At 39.6% G+C, this 20,667-nt stretch overlaps 1 protein-coding gene across 1 annotated transcript in view; it reads left to right on the forward strand.

The window, feature by feature from the left end:
• VWA8 (von Willebrand factor A domain containing 8) overlaps nt 1–20,667 on the forward strand; it is a 399,072-nt gene that overhangs the window by 232,294 nt on the left and 146,111 nt on the right. The window contains exons 30-35 of the mRNA XM_055426030.2: nt 5,683–5,793; nt 6,703–6,767; nt 7,114–7,239; nt 8,735–8,844; nt 9,467–9,621; nt 16,679–16,874. Coding sequence (XP_055282005.1) covers nt 5,683–5,793; nt 6,703–6,767; nt 7,114–7,239; nt 8,735–8,844; nt 9,467–9,621; nt 16,679–16,874 — 763 coding nt within the window. The remainder of the gene's footprint in view (nt 1–5,682; nt 5,794–6,702; nt 6,768–7,113; nt 7,240–8,734; nt 8,845–9,466; nt 9,622–16,678; nt 16,875–20,667) is intronic.

Genomic DNA, 20,667 nt, shown 5'->3' on the forward strand with positions numbered 1-20,667 from the left:
GAGGGTCAATGGGGTAGCTTTAGCAATATTTACATGTGAGAACGCTGAGGCTCATGGAGTTTAAATAACTTGCCCAGTAAGCACATGGTAGAACAGAAGTTCAAGCCAAATTGGATTGACACCACCAAAATTAAATTAATTTTGTCCATGTTCTCACTCACTGTAGAAAGGTGGGGGCAAGAATAGTCTGAAAAATTTTTAGTTATTCGTCATAGGAAAATATTGAAAAAATGCAATGTTTTTACTTGTTAAGTATTTTAAGGTACTATGAGAGTAAAGCATTACCCAGAACAGTGCTTTTAGACTGTCTCTAATCAAGAATTTTTAAAAATCTCGTAAATAACATATCAGTGTTTCACCGAGTTAAGTAAGTCAACTTCAACTTTGCTGCTGCTGCTGCGTCACTTCAGTCATGTCCGACTCTGTGTGACCCCATAGACGGAAGCCCACCAGGCTCCCCCGTCCCTAGGATTCTCCAGGCAGGAACACTGGAGTGGGTTGCCATTTCCTTCTCCAATGTGTGAAAGTGAAAAGTGAAAGTGAAGTTGCTCACTCGTGTCCCACCCTTAGCGACCCCACGGACTGCAACTTACCAGGCTCCTCCATCCATGGGATTTTCTAGGCAAGAGTACTGGAGTAGCTTGCCATTGCCTTCTCCAGAGCCGCTGGTCGACGGCATTGTGGGAGTTTAGGCTTTGCCTAAGTAATTACTGTTGAGGCAGTCTGAGCACAGGTTGGAAAAGAATTTCCAGACACAGAGCATTTCAGAAGGGAGTGAGTTGATTAAGAACAACGATCAGATATAATGTGGGCACTGCAAGCGCAGTGGGCCGACCTGACAGACCAGAGAGAGTCAGTTTTCGTGGGTTAATAACTAACTTTTATAGCCTCAGGACAAAGAAAATTCCTCCTGGCCCATTGGCCATAGGTGATTGGTTGGGGTGCTGTAGGGTGCTTACTGGAGTGGGCATCTTTGCCTGATGGGGAGTCAGGAAGCTTGTCAGTGGTGACAGGAGCTTTTAGTAACAGTTACAAAGATGCTCAGTCAGCTTCGGAGGCATCCTTGGTTCTGGGCTCTGCTTCTGTGGCCTTGGTGCAAGGTCTTGCACGTGTGGCCTTGGGGCAGGACTCAACAATTATCATAAATTCTGAGTTAATCAGTTTTTTTCTGGTTTTCACAATTTTTTTTCACTTTACTTTCTCCTAGAAGCAGAATATATAAATGCCCAGCTCTTGCTTAGAAAAGCTTCTGTCCATCCCATTGGAAAGGGTTTTACTTTGTAGAGTTCCAACAAAATATCAATGCCATTGAATTGATTTCTATAGCCAGAGGAAACTCTCATAAAAAGCACATGATATCTTGGTGATTTTTGATTAAGTGAACCAATCAAATTTAAATAGAAGTCTGATTTTAGAGCATTTTTTCAAAAAATCTTGCTAAATTTTCAACTGTCAGGCAAACTGTCAAATTTACAGATACCATTTCTAAAAGTGTGAGATTTTCAGGTTCTCAGGAAGTAGTTTGTCTTCTCAAAAGATCCAAGTCTTTGGCAACATTGTGGACCAGTTCCCTGCTCATGTATAATGACTTTCATGACGACAGTGTGCTTTCTGTATAAATCCACACTTTCCCTCCTGGCATTCTTGCATGCTGCCTGACTCTCCCCGTTGGCCGGTTTCAGTGATTTTCCGGGTTACCTCAATACCCTGAGCATACTCGCATGGCTTACCAGGATTTTCTGTCTACCTGTCCTCTGTTTTATATTATGTCCCCACTAGAGTCCTCTGTCTGTTTTATATTATGTCCCCACTAGAGTATTAAGCCCTCCTTAATTCCAAATAAACACCATGTAACTGTAAAATGTAACAAATGATAAATAATTCTAATCTAATGAAAAAGTGAGTGTGCTGCCTTCCGTTCCTTCTTCCCCATTCTGCCCTAGCTGAAAAGGGGGCTAAAATATTGTAAAGAAGTACTTCCATTAATTCATCCATCCCTTGTCTTTATAGAGCTTGGCATCGGATGCATTTCGCTGGTTAGTTTAAGAAGTTGTTCAAAAATTCTTTGCTAAAATAAAATCTTAAGTGAGGAAAGGGAAACTTTGCCATGCCTAAAAATAAAGCCTCCTCCCTCCCCCACCCCCTCCCCCATGAGATTACTTATTCCATCTGTACAAAGTTTAGAATTTCAGACTTTAGGACGTGGAGGTCATCCAGAGGTTACTTTTCTCCCAGTCAAATACAAACATAATAAAATTGCTCACTCGCTTCTCCTCCCTGCCGCCCTGGAAGGAGTGCCAAAACCACAGTTACATGTACTCATGTGTGACGCAGAATTCTATTTTTAAACTCAGACAGAGTATATCATTAGTCATTTACAGAGGGAAACCATTAACATCTAAAAGGATGGAGCAGCAGAACTCCTTCATGTTGCCAGTTGCTTCTAGAACTAATTCTAAATACAGCGGTGGCTGGTAACATATGTATGTATACACACACATATAAATATATGTTTTCTGTTACTTAGAGCCAGTTTTTCAGTTGACTTCGGAAGTACTAGACCCTGAAAAGGAAGAAAAATGCAAAACTGTACTCATTTTTGTGCATAACTATATCTGTTTAATCATCTGCTTATTCTTCTACTTAATCATATTTGGGATCAAACATTATTTTTAGGACTTTCTGTTGCTTATAAAAGTTAATGTTATCCAAATTGCTTAAGTGCTAGTGATTTGTGTTAATGTTGTACATATTTATAATAAGAGAGATTTTCGTCTTTAAAAAATACTAACTCAAAAAAGATTTAATCTAGAATAGAGACTGGAAAATATTAACTTATTAGTACAACTTCTTAAGGAAAACTTTAGGGATTTTCCTTGAGATTTTTATCATATTCAAACTTTCAAATGCCAGGAATGGTGCTTCTTATATGTTGATTTTAAAAAAGAATATTACTAACACACATTCTTTTTTTAAAAAAATAAGCTTTTTATTTTGTATTGGGGTATAGCTGATTAACAAACAACATTGTGATGGTTTCAGGTAAACAGTGAAGGGACTCAGCCATACATACACATGTATCCTTTCTCCCCCGAACCCCTCTCCCATCCAGGATACCACATAACATTGAGCAGAGTTGCACTGTAACACACATTTGTAATGGAGAATTGCATATTATACAGAATGATGCATTCTAAGTGTCTTTATAAGGAAAACTTTAAGCTTTGTCAACTTGCTTAGAATTTTTTTAATACAGCCGATATTCGGAGTATATGGAATAAAGGAAACTTCAGTACAACTACTGCTTTAATTCTTGAGCACTTCAGTAAAATTGGCTAGTAAAATAAACTGAAACCACACTATGAGGTCTCAGATTTGCAGATGAATCATTAATCTATTTACATTTCCTTTTCTTTCCTCACTAATTAGATTATGTAATAAAGGGCAAAGGTCATGATTATTCATCCTTGTATTCTTCTTTCTGCTTTAAATAAAAGTTGGATGGCATCACTGATACAGTGGACATGAGTCTGGGGAAACTCCCAGAGTTAGTGGAGGACAGGAAAGCCTGGTGTGCCGCGGTCCATGGGGTTGCAAAGAGTCAGACACCGTGACTGAGCAGCAACAACAAATAAATGTTATGGAAGAAATGAGCAGACTTTTCATATTTTGTATATATTTTATAAAATATATAGTAATTCTTTGGATGCTTTGTGATTTTATTTTCCCCAAAGAAAGTTCTTAAAATGAAAAGTTCATAAGGGTTAGGATAACTGAAGGAGCCCCAAACTTTAATAAGACAAAACAAAATGAACCAAAATAAGAGAGAAAAAAAAGACAATTTCATAACAATGAGGCTTGACAAACAATTTGCTGGTGCCTTTTTGTAAACCTGTTAGTCTAACATTCAAATGTCTTTAACTTTTAACTGAAAACCCAACTTCTTTACATTGCTTTAAAATATTCAATCTTTTCTGGCTTTCTAAATTTTAAGTTCTTATTTCATGTGTTTCTATTCATTTATTTTAATGTCTAAGGTTAATTTCTTTTTAGTTTTTTTTTTTCCTTGAAAAAAGTGCTCCTAATTTCTGAGAGATTATTACTTCATTTGCATAACTGTGATGAATGCTGCTGGAGCTATCTTTTGTCAGGATGCTATCACAGCATGAGCTCTGAAAGTTCCCAAGCTCAGTGAATGACAAGATGGAGAAATACTCATTACCAGCTTGGTTCTTGGGGTCCTTGATATTTTCTTGCTAATCCATCTTTATATCATGTACATATTTTCTGAGTTGAACCTGCATTTGTGAAAAGAATAAATGAGATTCAATTATGCACAGTGTGTTGTTCGGTCACTAAGTTGTGTCTGACTCTTTGTGATCCCGTGGACTGCAGCACACCAGGCTTCCCGGTCCTTTGCTATCTCCCCGAGTTTGCTCAGACTCATGTCCCTTGAGTTGATGATGCCATCAAACCATCTCATCCTCTGTCGTCCCCTACTCCTCCTGTCTTCAATCTTTCCCAGCATCAGGGTCATTTCCAATGAGACTTCACATCAGGTGGCCAAACTATTGGAGCTTCAGCTTCAGTATCAGTCCTTCCAAAGAATATGCAAGGTTGATTTCCTTTAGGATTGACTAGTTTGATCTCCTTGCTGTCCAAGGGACTCTCAAGAGTCTTCTCCAGCACCATGGTTCCTCAGGCCAAACAACTAACAGCACAGCCCCTCTCATCATCAGACAATCGAATGCATAGTGTCAGAGAGTTTTTTCAACATGCTTTTTTATTTTTTTTGTAATTCATTTTAAAAAACTTTTTAATTGGAAGATAATTGCTTTACAATGTTGTGTTGGTTTAACTGCACATTCTTTAAGTGTAATTTTGATAAAAGTAAACAGACTTTTAAAAATGATCAAATGTCTTAATTTCCTCCTTAATACATAATAAAGCAGAGTCTTGGTTAAACCTGGCCTGTATTTACAAGGGGATGGTTTTAAGATAAAATCTTTAAAGAAGAAAAGTCTGCCTTACATAATTAGAAATATCCTCATTAAACCATGAAAGACTTTAAATTCTGTATTAGGGAAAATCTCTTAGTGTTTTTATGGAGTCATTTAAATATTTCTATATTGTCATCTTCAGTTCAGTTCAGTCGCTCAGTCGTGTCCGACTCTCCGCGACCCCATGAATCCTCTTTGGTTTATTTATCACTGCTGCTGCTGCTGCTAAGTCACTTCAGTCGTGTCCGACTCTGTGCGACCCCATAGACGGCAGCTGACCAGGCTCCACCGTCTCTGGGATTCTCCAGGCAAGAACACTGGAGTGGGCTGCCATTTCCTTCTCCAATGTGTGAAAGTGAAAAGTGAAAGTGAAGTCACTCAGTCGTGTCCGACTAGTAGCGACCCCATGGACTGCAGCCCACCAGGCTCCTCTGTCCATGCGATTTTCTAGGCAAGAGTACTGGAGTGGCTTGCCATTGCCTTCTCCGTTATTTATCACTGCTGCTGCTGCTAAGTCGCTTCAGTCGTGTCCGACTCTGTGCGACCCCATAGACGGCAGCCGACCAGGCTCCGCTGTCCCTGGGATTCTCCAGGCAAGAACACTGGAGTCTAAATACCCTTTATTTCCAGGCTGCCAAGAGACTGATACTTTAAAAAACATATATATTCTCTTTATTTTCAGAGCAATGTCATCCTGTTGCTGGATCCCCCTAGCCAAACCCTTCGCCGTCTCATCCTACCTTCAGAAGAATTTACAATGAAGAAAACGTCCTGGTGGAGCAAGGAGGAAGCTGTAAGGAATACCCAGCCTGCCCAGCAAATTGCCAAGGATTTTCTGTTGCTTTCTAACTGTAAAAATGCATGCCTGCCCCTCCCTTGCAGCAGGCCCCTCCCTTTTGTTTGCTATAATGTACAAAAGAATTCTCTTATTAGGCACTTTTGAATTTTAATATGATACAAGTAGGTAGACATAGATACATGTGTAAGTAAGTATCAGTGTTCTTTTTGTATCCATGGCAAAAACATTTGAACTAATAATCACAGGACATCATGAGCCATTTGAGCCTGATATTCATGACAAATCCCTAATCGTGCAGGCACTTTAACCTGCTTTCCAGTTCTGTGTTTATGTTTTGGATTTATGTAATGAACGTATGAGTGCAGCCTCTGGTAGTATTTACAAGATAAATAAATGTTTTAGCTTGATAAACTAGTCATTAAACATTTTGGCCAACCCCAGGGAATCTGTTCTGCCATTCAGAAAAAGGTAATGGATATAAAACAAGACTTGCCCTCTGCCCTGGACAACAGCATGCTTGTAGTTCTTAAAAGGCTGTGAAAAAAAGAGATACTTTAAATGTCATAAATAGATCCAAATCTAAGAAACAAAGTATTTCCTATGTATTGATGCTATGGTACAAACATCACAGTTAATCACCAGATAGCATGTTTATTTCTAACCAGCATTTGGCATTATTTTTTAAAATATTATCCTAAAAATGTTTTAGTACATAGTTCACAGTGAATTTTAAAATATATTTTAATCCATGTTACTGTAAGAGCCTTGGAACGGATGAAGAGAGCTTCTCAGAGAATTATATGTTTTATACATTGAAGAACTTTATTTAAGGAAAAGCAGCTGAAGAGACGTGACTGCATCCAACACGGTTAACATGAATATTTTGTTTTTTCTTATGTTTAGGAAACTTACAAAATGTGTAAAGAGTTTTCACACAAAAACTGGCTAGTGTTCTACAAAGAAAAAGGGTGAGTTTTTTGCTGTAGAAGATTTAAACTGGGATTGTTAGTACCTTATCCCACATTGCAGAACATTGAAAAACACATAAAAAAGCAGTGCTCATAATTTCATACACAACCACTACTAGCATAGTGGCTGTCACTTCCCATTTTTAAATCTTATGCAAGCCTTTACATAGTGTAGTGTTTATATCTCTATTTCCTCAAGTAACATTTTTCTATGTTATCATCTAGTCTTAAAAATATTGTTTTTAGGGTTGTATAATATATCATGATTATGCTATGATTACTCAACCAATATCCTCACCATTTCCGTTCACAGAGTTTTCTTTTTCTTTTCTTTTTTTTTTTCCAGGAACACCCTGGCTGTGTTGGATGTTCTAGAGGGGCGAACTCACACCATCTCGCTTCCCATCAACCTCCAGACGGTTTTTCTCGTAGCAGAAGACAAATGGCTTCTGGTGGAGAGTAAAACAAATCAGTGGGTAGATCTGCATAGTACCTCATGGAGTGTGCTCAGTTTTCCAGCATCTTTATATATAGTTCTATCTTCCTGTGTCTTTTAACAGTTCTGTATTTGGCAGGTGAAACTTTGAAGGAGAGGGGAGGGGAAAATTTTAATGTCCCTTAAATGTTGGTTCATAGTGTAATTATAACAGTGTTTCAGATGATGACCTTGAAATTAACAGTAAAGGCATAGTGACGTTTACAATATCTTATATTTATCAATCTTTCTTTGGGCTTTTTCCTGTTAGCACACTGAGTATTTCACTGTATTCTCTGTATTTTTGCCAGCACTTTAGAATAGATTTTCTGATCATCCTTTGTTCAAAGGGCCAGAGTCTCCATCCAAATGCCGTTGATTTTTGGAACTTCACAGATTGCACCCCTGAGAAGTTTCTTCTTTGCTTCATCTTGCGTGCTCTTACTTGGTTATGTTTATGTTTTGTGTTGCCTCGTCCATTGGACTGTACACTTCTTGATGAAAAGGATTTTCTGTGCACTTGGTTACTTGGGTGCACAGTAAGTCTTGAGGTCTGCTCCCTCATTCATCACTTCTCCTGGCTCCATGCAGATTTTCTGCTCCTCTGCTGGCAAGCAGAAGTGTCCTGATGCAAAAGATTCCTGGCTATTTATACATCTCTATTTTGGCAATTATACAAATAAGTAAAGCAAGGGAATTTAGCAGTGAGGGCTTCTGTCCCTTGTTGTTGTTTAGTCACTAAGTCGTGTCCAACTCTTTGTGACCCCATGGACTGTAGCCCGCCAGGCTCCTCTGTCCATGGGATTTCCCAAGCAAGAATGCTGGAGTGGGCTGTCATTTCCTTCTCCAGGGGATCTTCCTGTCCCAGAGTTCAAATCCTTGTCTGCTGCATTGCAGGCAGATCTTTACTGCTGAGCCACCAGGGAAGCCATTACCTGGTCACAAATCTGAGGCCGGTTTCCCTCTTGCTGGCTGATCAGTCATACTAACAGCAGGCTCCATGATGGTATGGAGTGTCTATTTCAAGTTGCTTTTTTAATTTTCTCTTTCTTTTACTAGCCTTTCCTCTTATAGGAAACGTTAGGTTTTTAGTTCACATTTATGACTGAATTGTTATTGTGCACTCCTCTTTATACAGGCAAAAGGAGAAGGGGGCAGCAGAGGATGAGATGGTCAGGTAGCATCACCGACTCAATGGACATGCATCTGAGCAAACTTCAGGAGATAGCGGAGGACAGAGGAACCTGGAGGGCTACAGTCCGTGGGGTCACAAAGAGTCAGACACGACTTAGCCACTGAGCAACAACAACAACTTGATACAGCATTAAGAAGTTATTTTTAAATTCAACAAAACTCTGAAACTGCAAATTATACTCACAGTATGAAAAAGAGGCCCTGGGAGGGAAAAACTCTGATTTTTCCTAGTCTGGTCTCACAGTTATGAAAAAAGGAAAGACTGTTCATTCACTTTAGGTGTTTTGTTTGTTTACAGGAAGTATCTTTTAACTACACCTGCACACATTGAATCTAAGGACAGTGGGGTTTGCCAGCTGTATGTGTTGAAAGAGGAGCTTCCTAGCCCAGGGTTTGGAGTCATGCAAGGTAAATACTGTGCTTTGTGTGTACGCGGCTGTGCAGGTGCCTGCTTGATTACATACTGTCCTCTAGGATCATTTAAATACAGTCATATCAACATATGTTAACTTTATGCCGAAGACAAAACTTAGTCACTGCCCTGGAAAGAGTAAGGAAGAATCCATCATTTTTTAAGTTCTATCTTTGCATATTTTTGACAAGTCAGAATGTTTATATATATGTAGGTTCCAAGTCTATTTTAGGATTGCATTGTTTCTTTTTAACACAAAATGTCAGAATTTCTACTTTATTCATCACAGTTTTGGGGGGGGGATGTGAAAAAGTACTTAAGGAAAAAAATCTAAAATATACCATTGCTAACCAACCAGGTCAGTTTTACCTCTTTCTGCACTACTGTTAATATTAATCTTGATTGCTAATAAAAATTTGAATTCCATAAATGTGAAGATACCAAGATGTGAAAACTGAGTCTTCTCAGACAAAAAGCCATGAGTGTAATTTAAAGCATTTTCTCTTTTTTAATTTATGCTTTTCTGTTTGAGTTGGTGAAAATGAAATCTTGCAAAAATTTAATTACTGGAGCAATTTAGGGGCATATGGTGTTTAATGTTTCTCTGATACTTTTCAGAAACAGACCTCAGCATACCTCATGCAATTTCAAGTGATCAACTATCATCTGAAAATCTGAGTTCAGCTGTGGGACAAAAGATTGCCTCTCCAAACCGAATTCTCTCAGATAAGAATAGTTATGCTACAGTTGTTGTTGGTTTCCCAGACCTCATGGTAAGCATAAGTTTTAAAATTATTGAATAACTATTTCTTCCCCTCACTTTGGCCTAAGCTTTATAAACCTATTTGAAGATAATCAAAGTGTAATGATTTTTTGGTAAACATTTCAGATCAACATTCATTTTCCAGACCAGTCATTTAAAAATGCATTCTATATGGGTTCATTGCTTTCTAAAAATTAACATTTCAAGTGTAATGCAACTATATAATTTAGTAAAAGAAAACTCATATTCTTCATACATGAGAGTTCATGGAGCAGGTATATAGGTAACCTGCTGACAGTCACTTTATATCCTGTCAAGAGGGACAATTTGAGACTAACAAGATAACATTTCTTCTAGAACTTTTAAGGCGAAATATGTTGAACCTCATTACTGTAGATGAAATTTTTCAACACTCATGAATACCATTCACTTTCCACTGAGTTTTGCTCTGATTTATATCTTTGCAGCATCCAGATTATACTATACATGCTGGTAGTCTCAATTTAATTTTCTTTTAATGGATCCTTCTGCTATTATTTACTGTTATCTGTAAAGAAGGGGCTATTTGTAATCGACTTCAAGTAAACCAGGTACCATCTTCCCCTGATGGAAATGTGAGAAGATACAATAGAGGGGCTGTTTCAGTCCAAGTTGCCATCTAATAACCTTAGATGTAGCTCTGATTTGATTAAATATTTAATTTTCATAATTTTCTTTGTAGCTTTTAGGTGGAGTGATAGAATCACTTAAAGATAAAATATTGGCTCTGCTTAATAGTACACTAGTCTCACATATCTCAAAATTTTAATGTGATTAATGAATGATGAGTACTTCAGGGTTTAAGACTTTTGAAATCCAAAACCCAGTGGATAATATGTGGCTTAGGACTTTGCCATATGTCTGCCTAATTATCAAGCAAAAAACATTTGCTGTGGATTATATAACTGAAAATGAAACATGTTGTTGGAATACAGCAGGCTTGATTAAATGAAAGAGTTGTGTTTAATATGCTTGCTACAAATGCTTGCTGGGGTCAGTAGAGAAAATACTGGATCTGCCTTTCTGAAGGTGGAACTGTTTTAAAAAACTGATCTTTTGATTGAAGAAATTGACATAGAAATATAATGTCATTGTAAAAAGGTAAGAAAGCTAAGTATAAGGTAATGTTTGTATTGACCCTGTAGAAATCCTTTGTAGGTTATAGACTAGTAACCTTGTTAAATTAAAAGCTCCATTCCCTGTATTTAGTACCCACCATATAGGAGATGTTCATGAATTTTTGTTTAATGAAGGATTAGAGTCGGTGGGCAACCTTTCAGCCTTTTATGAGAGCAGTCAGATTTTTTAGACCCCAATACAAGCCAGGCATTGCACTATTCTAAACCCTTTCATACATGATCATTAATTTTTATGACAATTCCACAAGGTTTTATAGAAGATGAAATAAAAACAGAGAGGATCTATTCCCCCAGGCCACAACGATATTGAGTAAGGAAGCTGTGATTTGAGCTCAAGAATGACTGGCCCTCAAACTCATGTCTTTTTATACCACAGTATCTTTCTGCCTTTATGTGATTTTCATTTGATTCTTCATAAAACTATCAACAAAAGAGTATGTCGTCTCTTATTAACGTTTTACAGCATTATCAGAGGCACCTGAATTATTGTAAACTTATTATAATTTTCTTATCCTACTACCAGATGGCCACAAAAATCTATAGCAAGTGTCATACTGAATCCTCAAAAATGAAATGTTAAAAGCATTCCTTTTAATATCAAGAGTAAGACAAGGATACCCATTACCACCACTTCTCTAAACATTGTACTGAGCATCTTAGACATGATCCATTAAAAAATTTTAATAAATTGAATTTCATCAAAATTAAAAGCTTCCACTCTATAAAAAGACACTGGGAATAGAATTTAAAAATGATCTACAGGCTGGGAGAAAATATTGGCAAATCATATATCCAACAAAGGACTTGTATCCAAAATACGTAAAGATTTCTTAAAACTCAAGAGTGACAAAACAAATAATCTAGTATAAAAAATGAGCAAAGGGAGGACCTGTGTGAGGTGTCAGAGGTCAGAGCCTGAGCAGATGAAAAAGACATCCATAGTGGGGGAGGGAGGAACAACTGGTGATGGGAGTAAGGTCCGGCCAGGATGAAGATGCCATCACCATGAAGGGGCAGGCTGGTGTGGAATGCGGGGGCCCCAGTAAGGCGAAGAGTTCACTGATGCATGAACATAGCTCCGTGCAGGCTATCAGGACCAAGCAGAGTGCGGGGGCATTTGTCAGGAAGAGGAAGTTAGTGGTGGAGATAGGAGATGAGGCATATACAGTGGAACTGAGCAAAAATGTAAGTATGTTAAGGATATGAAGTCTAGGTTTCTCACTGTTTGAGAAGGGAGTTACAGATGCAGCAGGAAAGAAAACTGCAATGAGTCCTCTAGTGGTTGGTTAGGAATTGGATGTATCTGAGTGGACTCATGGTTTTCAGTGTATTTAAGTAGATAAAAAAATAAAATTGGAAGTAAATGTATTTTTTAAAAAATTGGCAAAAGACTTGAACAGACTCTTTACTATAGAGGATAAATGGATGGTAATTGAGTATATAAAAAGATGTTCATTGGTCATTAGGAAAATGCAAATTAAAACCATGATGAGATAGTACTACTACCCTACTGCCTATTAGGATAGCTAAAAATTAAAAAACTTAATACCCACAATACCAAGTACCAACTATTATGCATAAGAAAGTCCCACTAACTCAGTGGTTAGTTAGTCCCACTAACTCAGTGATAAAGAATCCACCTGCCAGTACAGGAGACGTTGGAAATGCGAGTTGGATCCCTGGGTCGGGAAGATCCCCTGGAGAAGGAAATAGCAACCCACTCCAGTATTCTTGCCTGGAGAATCTGTGGACAGAGGAGCCTGGTGGTCTACAGTCTATGGGTTCGCAAAGAGTCAGACATCACTGAGGGACCAAGTGCCAGGACATACCAAGTACTGACAAGGATGCAGTGCAAATCAACTTTCACAGTTTTATGGAAGAGAAAGGGCGAACAATAAGACCTTTCTGAAGAAGAACCAGAATAAAAGGCAGAGGTACTTGCCCTACTAAATTTCAAGGCTTATTATAAACCTTTAGTAACGAAGACCATGTAGCATTGGCCATAGGAGTAGAAAAATATACAGTAGAACAGAATGCAATGCCTAGAAACAGATGGATCCATACATATATGGAACTGATTTCTGATACGACTGCTTATCATTGGGCAAAGGTTAATGATATTTGGACAGTTACTCTCCATGGGCAAAAAACAATGAACATGAATCCCAGCCTCATACCACTTACAAAATAGTTCCTTAGGGATTAAGGAATTAAAAGTGAAAGGAAAAACCTCAAAATGTTTAGCAAATGCATAGGAGAATATCTTTGATTTTAGAGTAGAAAAGGATAAATATTCAAAAAATTTAAAGTAAAGCAAGAGCCCTGGTGGCCCAGTGATTAAGAATCTGCCTTACAATGCAGTGGATGAGGGTTCAAGCCCTGGTCAGGCAATTAAGATCCCACATGCCACGGAGCTATTGAGCCCATGAGCTCTTGAGCCCGTGAACAACTAGAAAGTCCTTTCACCGCAGCAGAGGATCCTGAGTGGGACAATAAGACCTGAAACAGCCAAATAAATAGATATGCTTTGAAAAAAAAATTAAGTAAAGCAAGAGAAAAAAATAATAAAAAATTCCAGAAGAGTTAATGTCAAGGAGAGATGAAAGAGACATAATTGGGAAGGGGGCCTCCCAGGGGCTTGAGAAATACTGATAATACTATTCCTTATACCAGACAGTAGATACACTCAGCCTTTTCCATTTAAAATAGTTATTTATTTACTTGTAGTTACTTAAATTAACTATACTGTTGTGCCAAAGTGACAAATAGTGACAAAAAGATTCAAGAGATTAGATCTGCAAGACAGACTGCCTGAAGAACTATGGACAGAGGTTCGGGACATTATATGGGAGGCAGTGATCAAGACCATCCCCAAGAAAAAGAAATGCAAAAAGGCAGAATGGCTGTCTGAAGAGACCTTACAAAAAGCTGAGAAAAGAAGAGAAGCGAAACACAAAGGAATAAAGGAAAGATATACCATTTGAATGCAGAGTTCCGAACAATAGCAAGGAGAGATAAGAAAGCCTTCCTCAGTGATCAATGCAAAAAAATAGAGGAAAACAATAGAATGAGAAAGAATAGCGATCTCTTCAAGAAAATTAGAGCTACCAAGGGAACGTTTCATGCAAAGATGGGCTCAATAAAGGACAGAAATGGTATGGGCCTAACAGAAGCAGAAGATATTAAGAAGAGGTGGCAAAAATACACAGAAGAACTGTACAAAAAAGATCTTCATGACCCAGATAACCACGATGGTATGATCACTCACCTAGAGCCAGACATTCTGGAATGTGAAGTCCAGTGGGCCTTAGGAAGCATCCCTACTAACAAAGCTAGTGGAGGTGATGGAATTCCAGTTGAGCTATTTCAAATCCTAAAAGATGATGCTGTGAAAGTGCTGCACTCTATATGCCAGCAAATTTGGAAACCTCAGCAGTGGCCACAGGACCGGAAAAGCTCAATTTTCATTCCTATCCCAAAGAAAGGCAATGCCAAAGAATGCTCAAACTACCACACAATTGCACTCATCTCACATGCTAGTAAAGTCATGCTCAAAATTCTCCAAGCCAGGCTTCAACAATACGTGAACCGTGACCTTCCAGTTGTTCACGCTGGATTTAGAAAAGGCAGAGGAACCAGAGATCAAATTGCCAACATCTGTTGCAGCATAGAAAAAGTGACAGAGTTCCAGAAAAACATCTACTTCTGCTTTATTGACTACACCACAGTTTGATCACAACAAACTGTGGAAAATTCTGCAAGAGATGGGAATACCAGACTGCCTTACCTGCCTCCTGAGAAATCTGTCGGCAGGTCAAGAAACAAGAGTAAGAACTGGACATGGAACAACAGACTGGTTCCAAATTGGGAAAGGAGTATGTCAAGGCCGTGTATTGTCACCCTGCTTATTTAACTTATATGCAGAGTACATCATGCGGAATGCCAGGCTGGATGAAGCACAAGCTGGAATCAAGATTGCAGGGAGAAACATCAATAACCTCAGATATGCATATGACACCACCCTTATGACAGAAAGTGAAAAAGAACTAAAGAGCCTCTTGATGAAAGTGAAAGAGGAGAGTGAAAAAGTTGGCTTAATACTCAGCATTCAAAAAACGAAGATTATCGCATCCAGTCCCGTCACTTCATGGCAAATAGATGGGGAAACAATGAGAGACTTTATTTTCTTGGGCTCCAAAATCACTGTAGGTGGTCACTGCAGCCTTGCTCCTTGGAAGAAAAGTTATGACCAGCCTAGACAGCATATTAAAAAGCAGAGACATTACTTTGCCAACAAAGGTCTGTCTAGTTGATGCTGCTGCTACATCACTTCAGTCTTGTCCGACTCTGTGCGACCCCATAGACGGCAGCCCACCAGGCTCCCTGGTCCCTGGGATTCTCCAGGCAAGAACACTAGTTCAGTTCAGTTCAGTTCAGTCGCTCAGTCATGTCCGACTCTCCGCGACCCCATGAATCACAGCACGCCAGGCCTCCCTGTCCATCACCAACTCCCGGAGTACACTCAAACTCATGTCCACAGAGTCGGTGATGCCATCCAGCCATCTCACTCTTGGTCGTCCCCTTCTCCTCCCGCCCCCAACCTTTCCCAGCATCAGAGTCTTTTCCAGTGAGTCAACTCGTCGCATGAGGTGGCCAAAGTATTGCAGTTTCAGCTTTAGCATCAGTCCCTCCAATGAACATCCAGGATTGATCTCTTTTAGAATGGACTGGTTGGATCTCCTTGCAGTATAACGGACTCTCAAGAGTCTTCTCCAACACCACAGTTCAAAAGCATTGTGGGTTGCTATTTCCTTCTCCAATGCATGAAAGTGAAAAGTGAAAGTGAAGTCGCTCGGTCGTATCCAACTCTCAGCGACCCCATGGACTGCAGCCTACTAGGCTCCTCCATCCATGAGATTTTCCAGGCAAGAGTACTGGAGTGGGGTGCCATTGCCTTCTCCTCTGTCTAGTTAAGGCTATGGTTTTTCCAGTAGTCATTTTTAGATGTGAGAGTTAGGCCATAAAGAAAGCTAAGTGCTGAAGAATTGATGCTTTTGAACTGTGGTGTTGGAGAAGACTCTTGAGAGTCCCTTGGACTGCAAGGAGATCCAACCAGTCCATCCTAAAGGAGATAGTCCTGGGTGATCATTGGAAGGACTGATGCTGAAGCTGAAACTCCAATACTTTGGCCACCTGATGCTAAGAACTGACTCACTGAAAAAGAACCTGATGCTGAAAAAGATTGAAGGCAGGAGGAGAAGGGGATGACAGAGGATGAGATTGTTGCATAGCATCACTGACTCGATGAACATGAATTGAAACAACTCTGGAAGCTGGTGATGGACAGGGAGGCCTGGTGTGCTGCAGTCCATGGGGTCGCAAAGAGTCAGACATGACTGAGCGACTGAACTGAAATTATACTGTTGTTCTGTCTCTTCAATCGTGTCCAACTCTTTGGGACCTTATAGACTGTAGCCCACCAGGCTCCTGTGTCCGTAGGATTCTGCAGGCAAGAATACTGAAGTGGGTTGTCATGCCCTCTTCCTGACCTATGGATAGAATCTAGGTCTTTTATGTTGCTTGCATTGGCAGCAGCTTCTTTACCACTAAGATCACTTGGGAAGCCCAACTATACTGTTATAGTCCCTCGTTTTAGTTATAATTCATTTCAAAATAAAAAATATGTTGTATACTTTACACTTGTCTGAAAATTATGACTATCAGTGAAGGAACTATCTTCTGCATTAAGAAAGGTTAAGGAGTAATTTGATTTTCTTATATTTGTGAAATGTAAGTTTACTACTGGCATCTGTTTAAAGGACTTCACTGTAAAAGTTGTGAGTGTAGTTTATATTACTTCAGTACTTGAATCTCTCTTTTTCCTTTTAGTCACCTAGTGAAGTTTATTCTTGGAAAAGGCCATCATCTTTGAGTAAATCAAGAGTCACTGATACAACATTTTATGGAGGAAAGAAGAAAAGTGGAACCGCGAAACAGAGCAATTGTGTGACTCTTTTGGATACTAATCAGATAGTCAGGATTTTGCCCCCAGGAGAAGTCCCTCTAAAAGACATCTACCCAAAAGGTAAGAGATTTAACAATTCCTAATTTATCATGGTAGTCAGAGGTAGGTTGGTTTTGATAGGAACATTTAACTTATCATTATCTTTCTATACTTACAAATAATTCTAACAGTTTAGTAGCTAAAAAGGCTTACATGCGCTCAGAACATTCACACTAAACTTGTTACAGCGCAAGATTGTACCCTCTGCTGTTAGAACTCATTTGCACTGCAGTCTATGCAGTAACCTTACTTAGAACATGATTTCACAAAGACTTAAAAGTTATTAGAATATAAGGCGTAGAAATGTGGGGTTAGTGGTGAAGAACCCACCTGCCAGTGCAGGTGATATAAGAGGCATGGGTTGGATCCCTGGGTCAGGAAGATTCCCTGGAAGAGGGCATGGCAACCAACTTCCGTATTCTTGCCTGGAGAATCCCATGGACAGAGGAGCCTGGCGGGCTACAGAGCATAGGGTCGAAAAGAGTCAGACACGACTGAAGTGACTGAGCATGCACATACAAGGCATAGAATATAGGGCCTGACTTTTGTGTTAATCTGTTACTAAAGGCCAGTCTTATTCACTTCCCAGTGCTCTCAAAGTCAACCTGCATTTATTCCTGCATAACATGTGCCAACTCCTGCACTGGTCACTTTCCCTTGTAGAAATTAATTTAATCTTCAAAGTCCCGTTCTTTCATTAATGTATTCTCAAATTCATATGCCGAGAAACTGATACAGAGAGGTAAAATAACTTGCTGAGGGTCACCCCATCAGTGGACAGCAGAGCCCAGATTTACACCAGCGTCTTCCAACCCAAGGCCATAGCTGTTCTCACTGAACAACACTGGCTTTCATTGTAAAGGATAGTTATGAAAATGGTTGGTCATTGAGCCACTGACTTTTATTTGCATCCTGGTGGCAGTAATATGTTGTCCTGTGTTTACATTCATTATATTAGTGTGGACTTCATAAATATAATACTAAACCTACTATGATAATCTATCTATTACTGGGTTCAAAAAGTCCTGGTTATATGATAATGTTACAATTAGTTCCTTCCAAATAAATTGCTATTTCCTTAGAATGTTTTTTATTAATACACTGACAATTGCTGTACAGTGCAATAGGAATATTCACAAGGTGATCTATAAATACAAAGGAGAGGCTTACAACCCAAGCTTTTGATTCTGAGCTGATTCTTGAAAGATGAATGGGAGGGAATCAATGAAGCAGTTGATCCTGAAAGAGAGAAGTCCACATGAAAATACAAAGGCATGACAGAGTACCCTAGGAATAACAAGAAATTCTATACCAAAATTCAGTCAGCTCATCTACCCCGAAACCTGGGGATCAGCCCTGATACTTCTCCCTCATCCTCCACATTTATTCTATCATCACTTGCCATCTCTTTTTGATACAACCTTTAAAGTGAAAGTAAAAGTCACTCCGTCGTGTCTGACCCTTTCGACCCCATGGACAATATACAGCCCATGAAATTCTCCAGGCCAGAACACTGGAGTGGGTAGCCTTTCCCTTCTCTGGGGGATTTCCCCAACCCATGGATCGAACCTAGGTCTCCCACATTGCAAGCAGATTCGTTACCAGCTGAGCCACCAGGGAAGCTGATCTTATATCCAGCCCCCTCGACTACAGTTCTGTTGCCGACATCCAAAATCACCACCATTTTTGCACTGTAACACTGCAGTAGCCTGAAGACCAAATTCCCTCTTCCTTCTTCCCTTGCTCCCGCCCCATTCTCCACACACCGAACAAAGTGTTGTTTTTAAAGTATTGTGTTGTTCTCATTTGTTCTTATTAAGGTCCAGTTTCAGTTCAGTCAGTTCAGTTGCTCCCTACTCCTTGTGACCCCACGGCCTGCAGCACGCCAGGCTTCCCTGTCCATCACCAACTTGCAGATCTTGCTCAAAGTCATGTCCATCGAGTTGATGATGCCATCCAATGATCTCATCTCATCCTCTGTCATCCCCTTCTCCTCTTGCCTTGAATCATTCCCGGCATCAGGGTCTTTTCCAATGAGTCAGTTCATCACATCAGGTGGCCAAAATATTGGAGTTTCAGCTTCAACATCAGTCCTTCCAGTGATCTTCAGGACTGATCTTAGGATGGACTGGTTGGATCTCCTTGCAGTCCAAGAGACTCTCAAGAGTCTTCTCCAACACCACAGTTCAAAAGCATCAATGCTTTGGCGCTCAGCTTTCTTTATAGTCAAGCTCTCACATCCATACATGGCTACTGGAAAAACCATAGCCTTGACTAGACGGACCTTTGTCAGCAAAGTAACGTCTCTGCTTTTTAATATGCTGTCTAGGTTGGTCATAACTTTCCTTCCAAGGAGTAAGCGTCTTTTAATGTCATGGGTGCAATCACCATCTGCAGTGATTTTGGAGCCCCCAAAAATAAAGTCTGTCACTGTTTCCACTGTTTCCCTATCTATTTGCCATAAAGTGATGGGACCAGATACCATGATTTTAGTTTTCTGAATGTTGAGCTTCAAGCCAACTTTTTCACTCTCCTCTTTCACTTTCATCAAGAGGCTCTTTAGTTCTTTTTCACTTTCTGCCATAAGGGTGGTGTCATCTGCATATCTGAGGTTATTGATGTTTCTCCTGGCAGTCTTGATTCCAGCTTGTGCCTCATCCAGCCCAGCATTTCTCATCATGTACTCTGCATATAAGTTAAATAAGCAAGGTGACAGTATACAGCCTTGATGTACTCCTTTCCCAATTTGGAACCAGTCTGTTGTTCCATGTCCAGTTCTAACTGTTGCTTCTTGACCTGCCTACAGATTTCTCAGGAGTCAGGTAAGGTGGTCTGGTATTCCATCTCTTGCAGAATTTTCCACAGTTTGTTGTGATCAAACTGTGGCGTAGTTGATAAAGCAGAAGTAAACGTTTTTCTGGAACTCTGTCACTTTTTCTATGCTGCAACAGATGTTGGCAATTTGATCTCTGGTTCCTCTGGCTTTTCTAAAACCAGCTTGAACATCACATATTGTTGAAACCTGGCTTAGAGAATTTTGAGTATGACTTTGCTAGCTTGTGAGATGAGTGCAGCTTAACATTCTTTGGCATTGCCTTTCTTTGGGATTAGAATGAAAACTGACCTTTTCTAGTCCTGTGGCCACTGCTGAGGTTTCCAAATTTGCTGGCATATAGAGTGCAGCACTTTCACAGCATCATCTTTCAAGATTTGAAATAGCTCAACTGGAATTCCATCACCTCCACTAGCTTTGTTCGTAGGGATGCTTCCTAAGGCCCACTGGACTTCGCATTCCAGAATGTCTGGCTCTAGGTGAGTGATCATATCATCGTGGTTATCTGGGTCATGAAGATCTTTTTTGTATAGTTCTTTGGTATATTCTTGCCACCTCTTCGTAATATCTTCTGCTTCTGTTAGGTCCCTACCATTTCTGTCCTTTATTGAGCTCAACTTTGCATGAAATGTTCCCTTGGTATGTCTAATTTTCCTGAAGAGATCTCTAGTCTGTCCCATTCTATTGTTTTCCTCTATTTCTTTGCATTGATCACTGAGGAAGGCTTTCTTATCTCTCCTTGCTATTCTTTGAAACTCTGCATTCAAATGGTTATATGTTTCCTTTTCTCTTTTGTGTTTCGCTTCTCTTCTTTTCTCAGCTTTTTGTAAGGCCTCCTCAGACAGCCATTTTGCCTTTTTGCATTTCTTTTTCATGGGAATGGTCTTGATCACTGCCTCCCGTATAATGTCCCGAACCTCTCTCTGTCCATAGTTCCTCAGGCAGTCTGTCTGTCAGATCTATTGTCTTAAATCTATTTCT

The sequence above is a fragment of the Moschus berezovskii genome, chromosome 13, assembly GCF_049115385.1.
Source record: "Moschus berezovskii isolate FMDL1 chromosome 13, NW_MosBer_1.0, whole genome shotgun sequence".
In the NCBI taxonomy this organism is placed as follows: Eukaryota; Metazoa; Chordata; class Mammalia; order Artiodactyla; family Moschidae; genus Moschus; species Moschus berezovskii.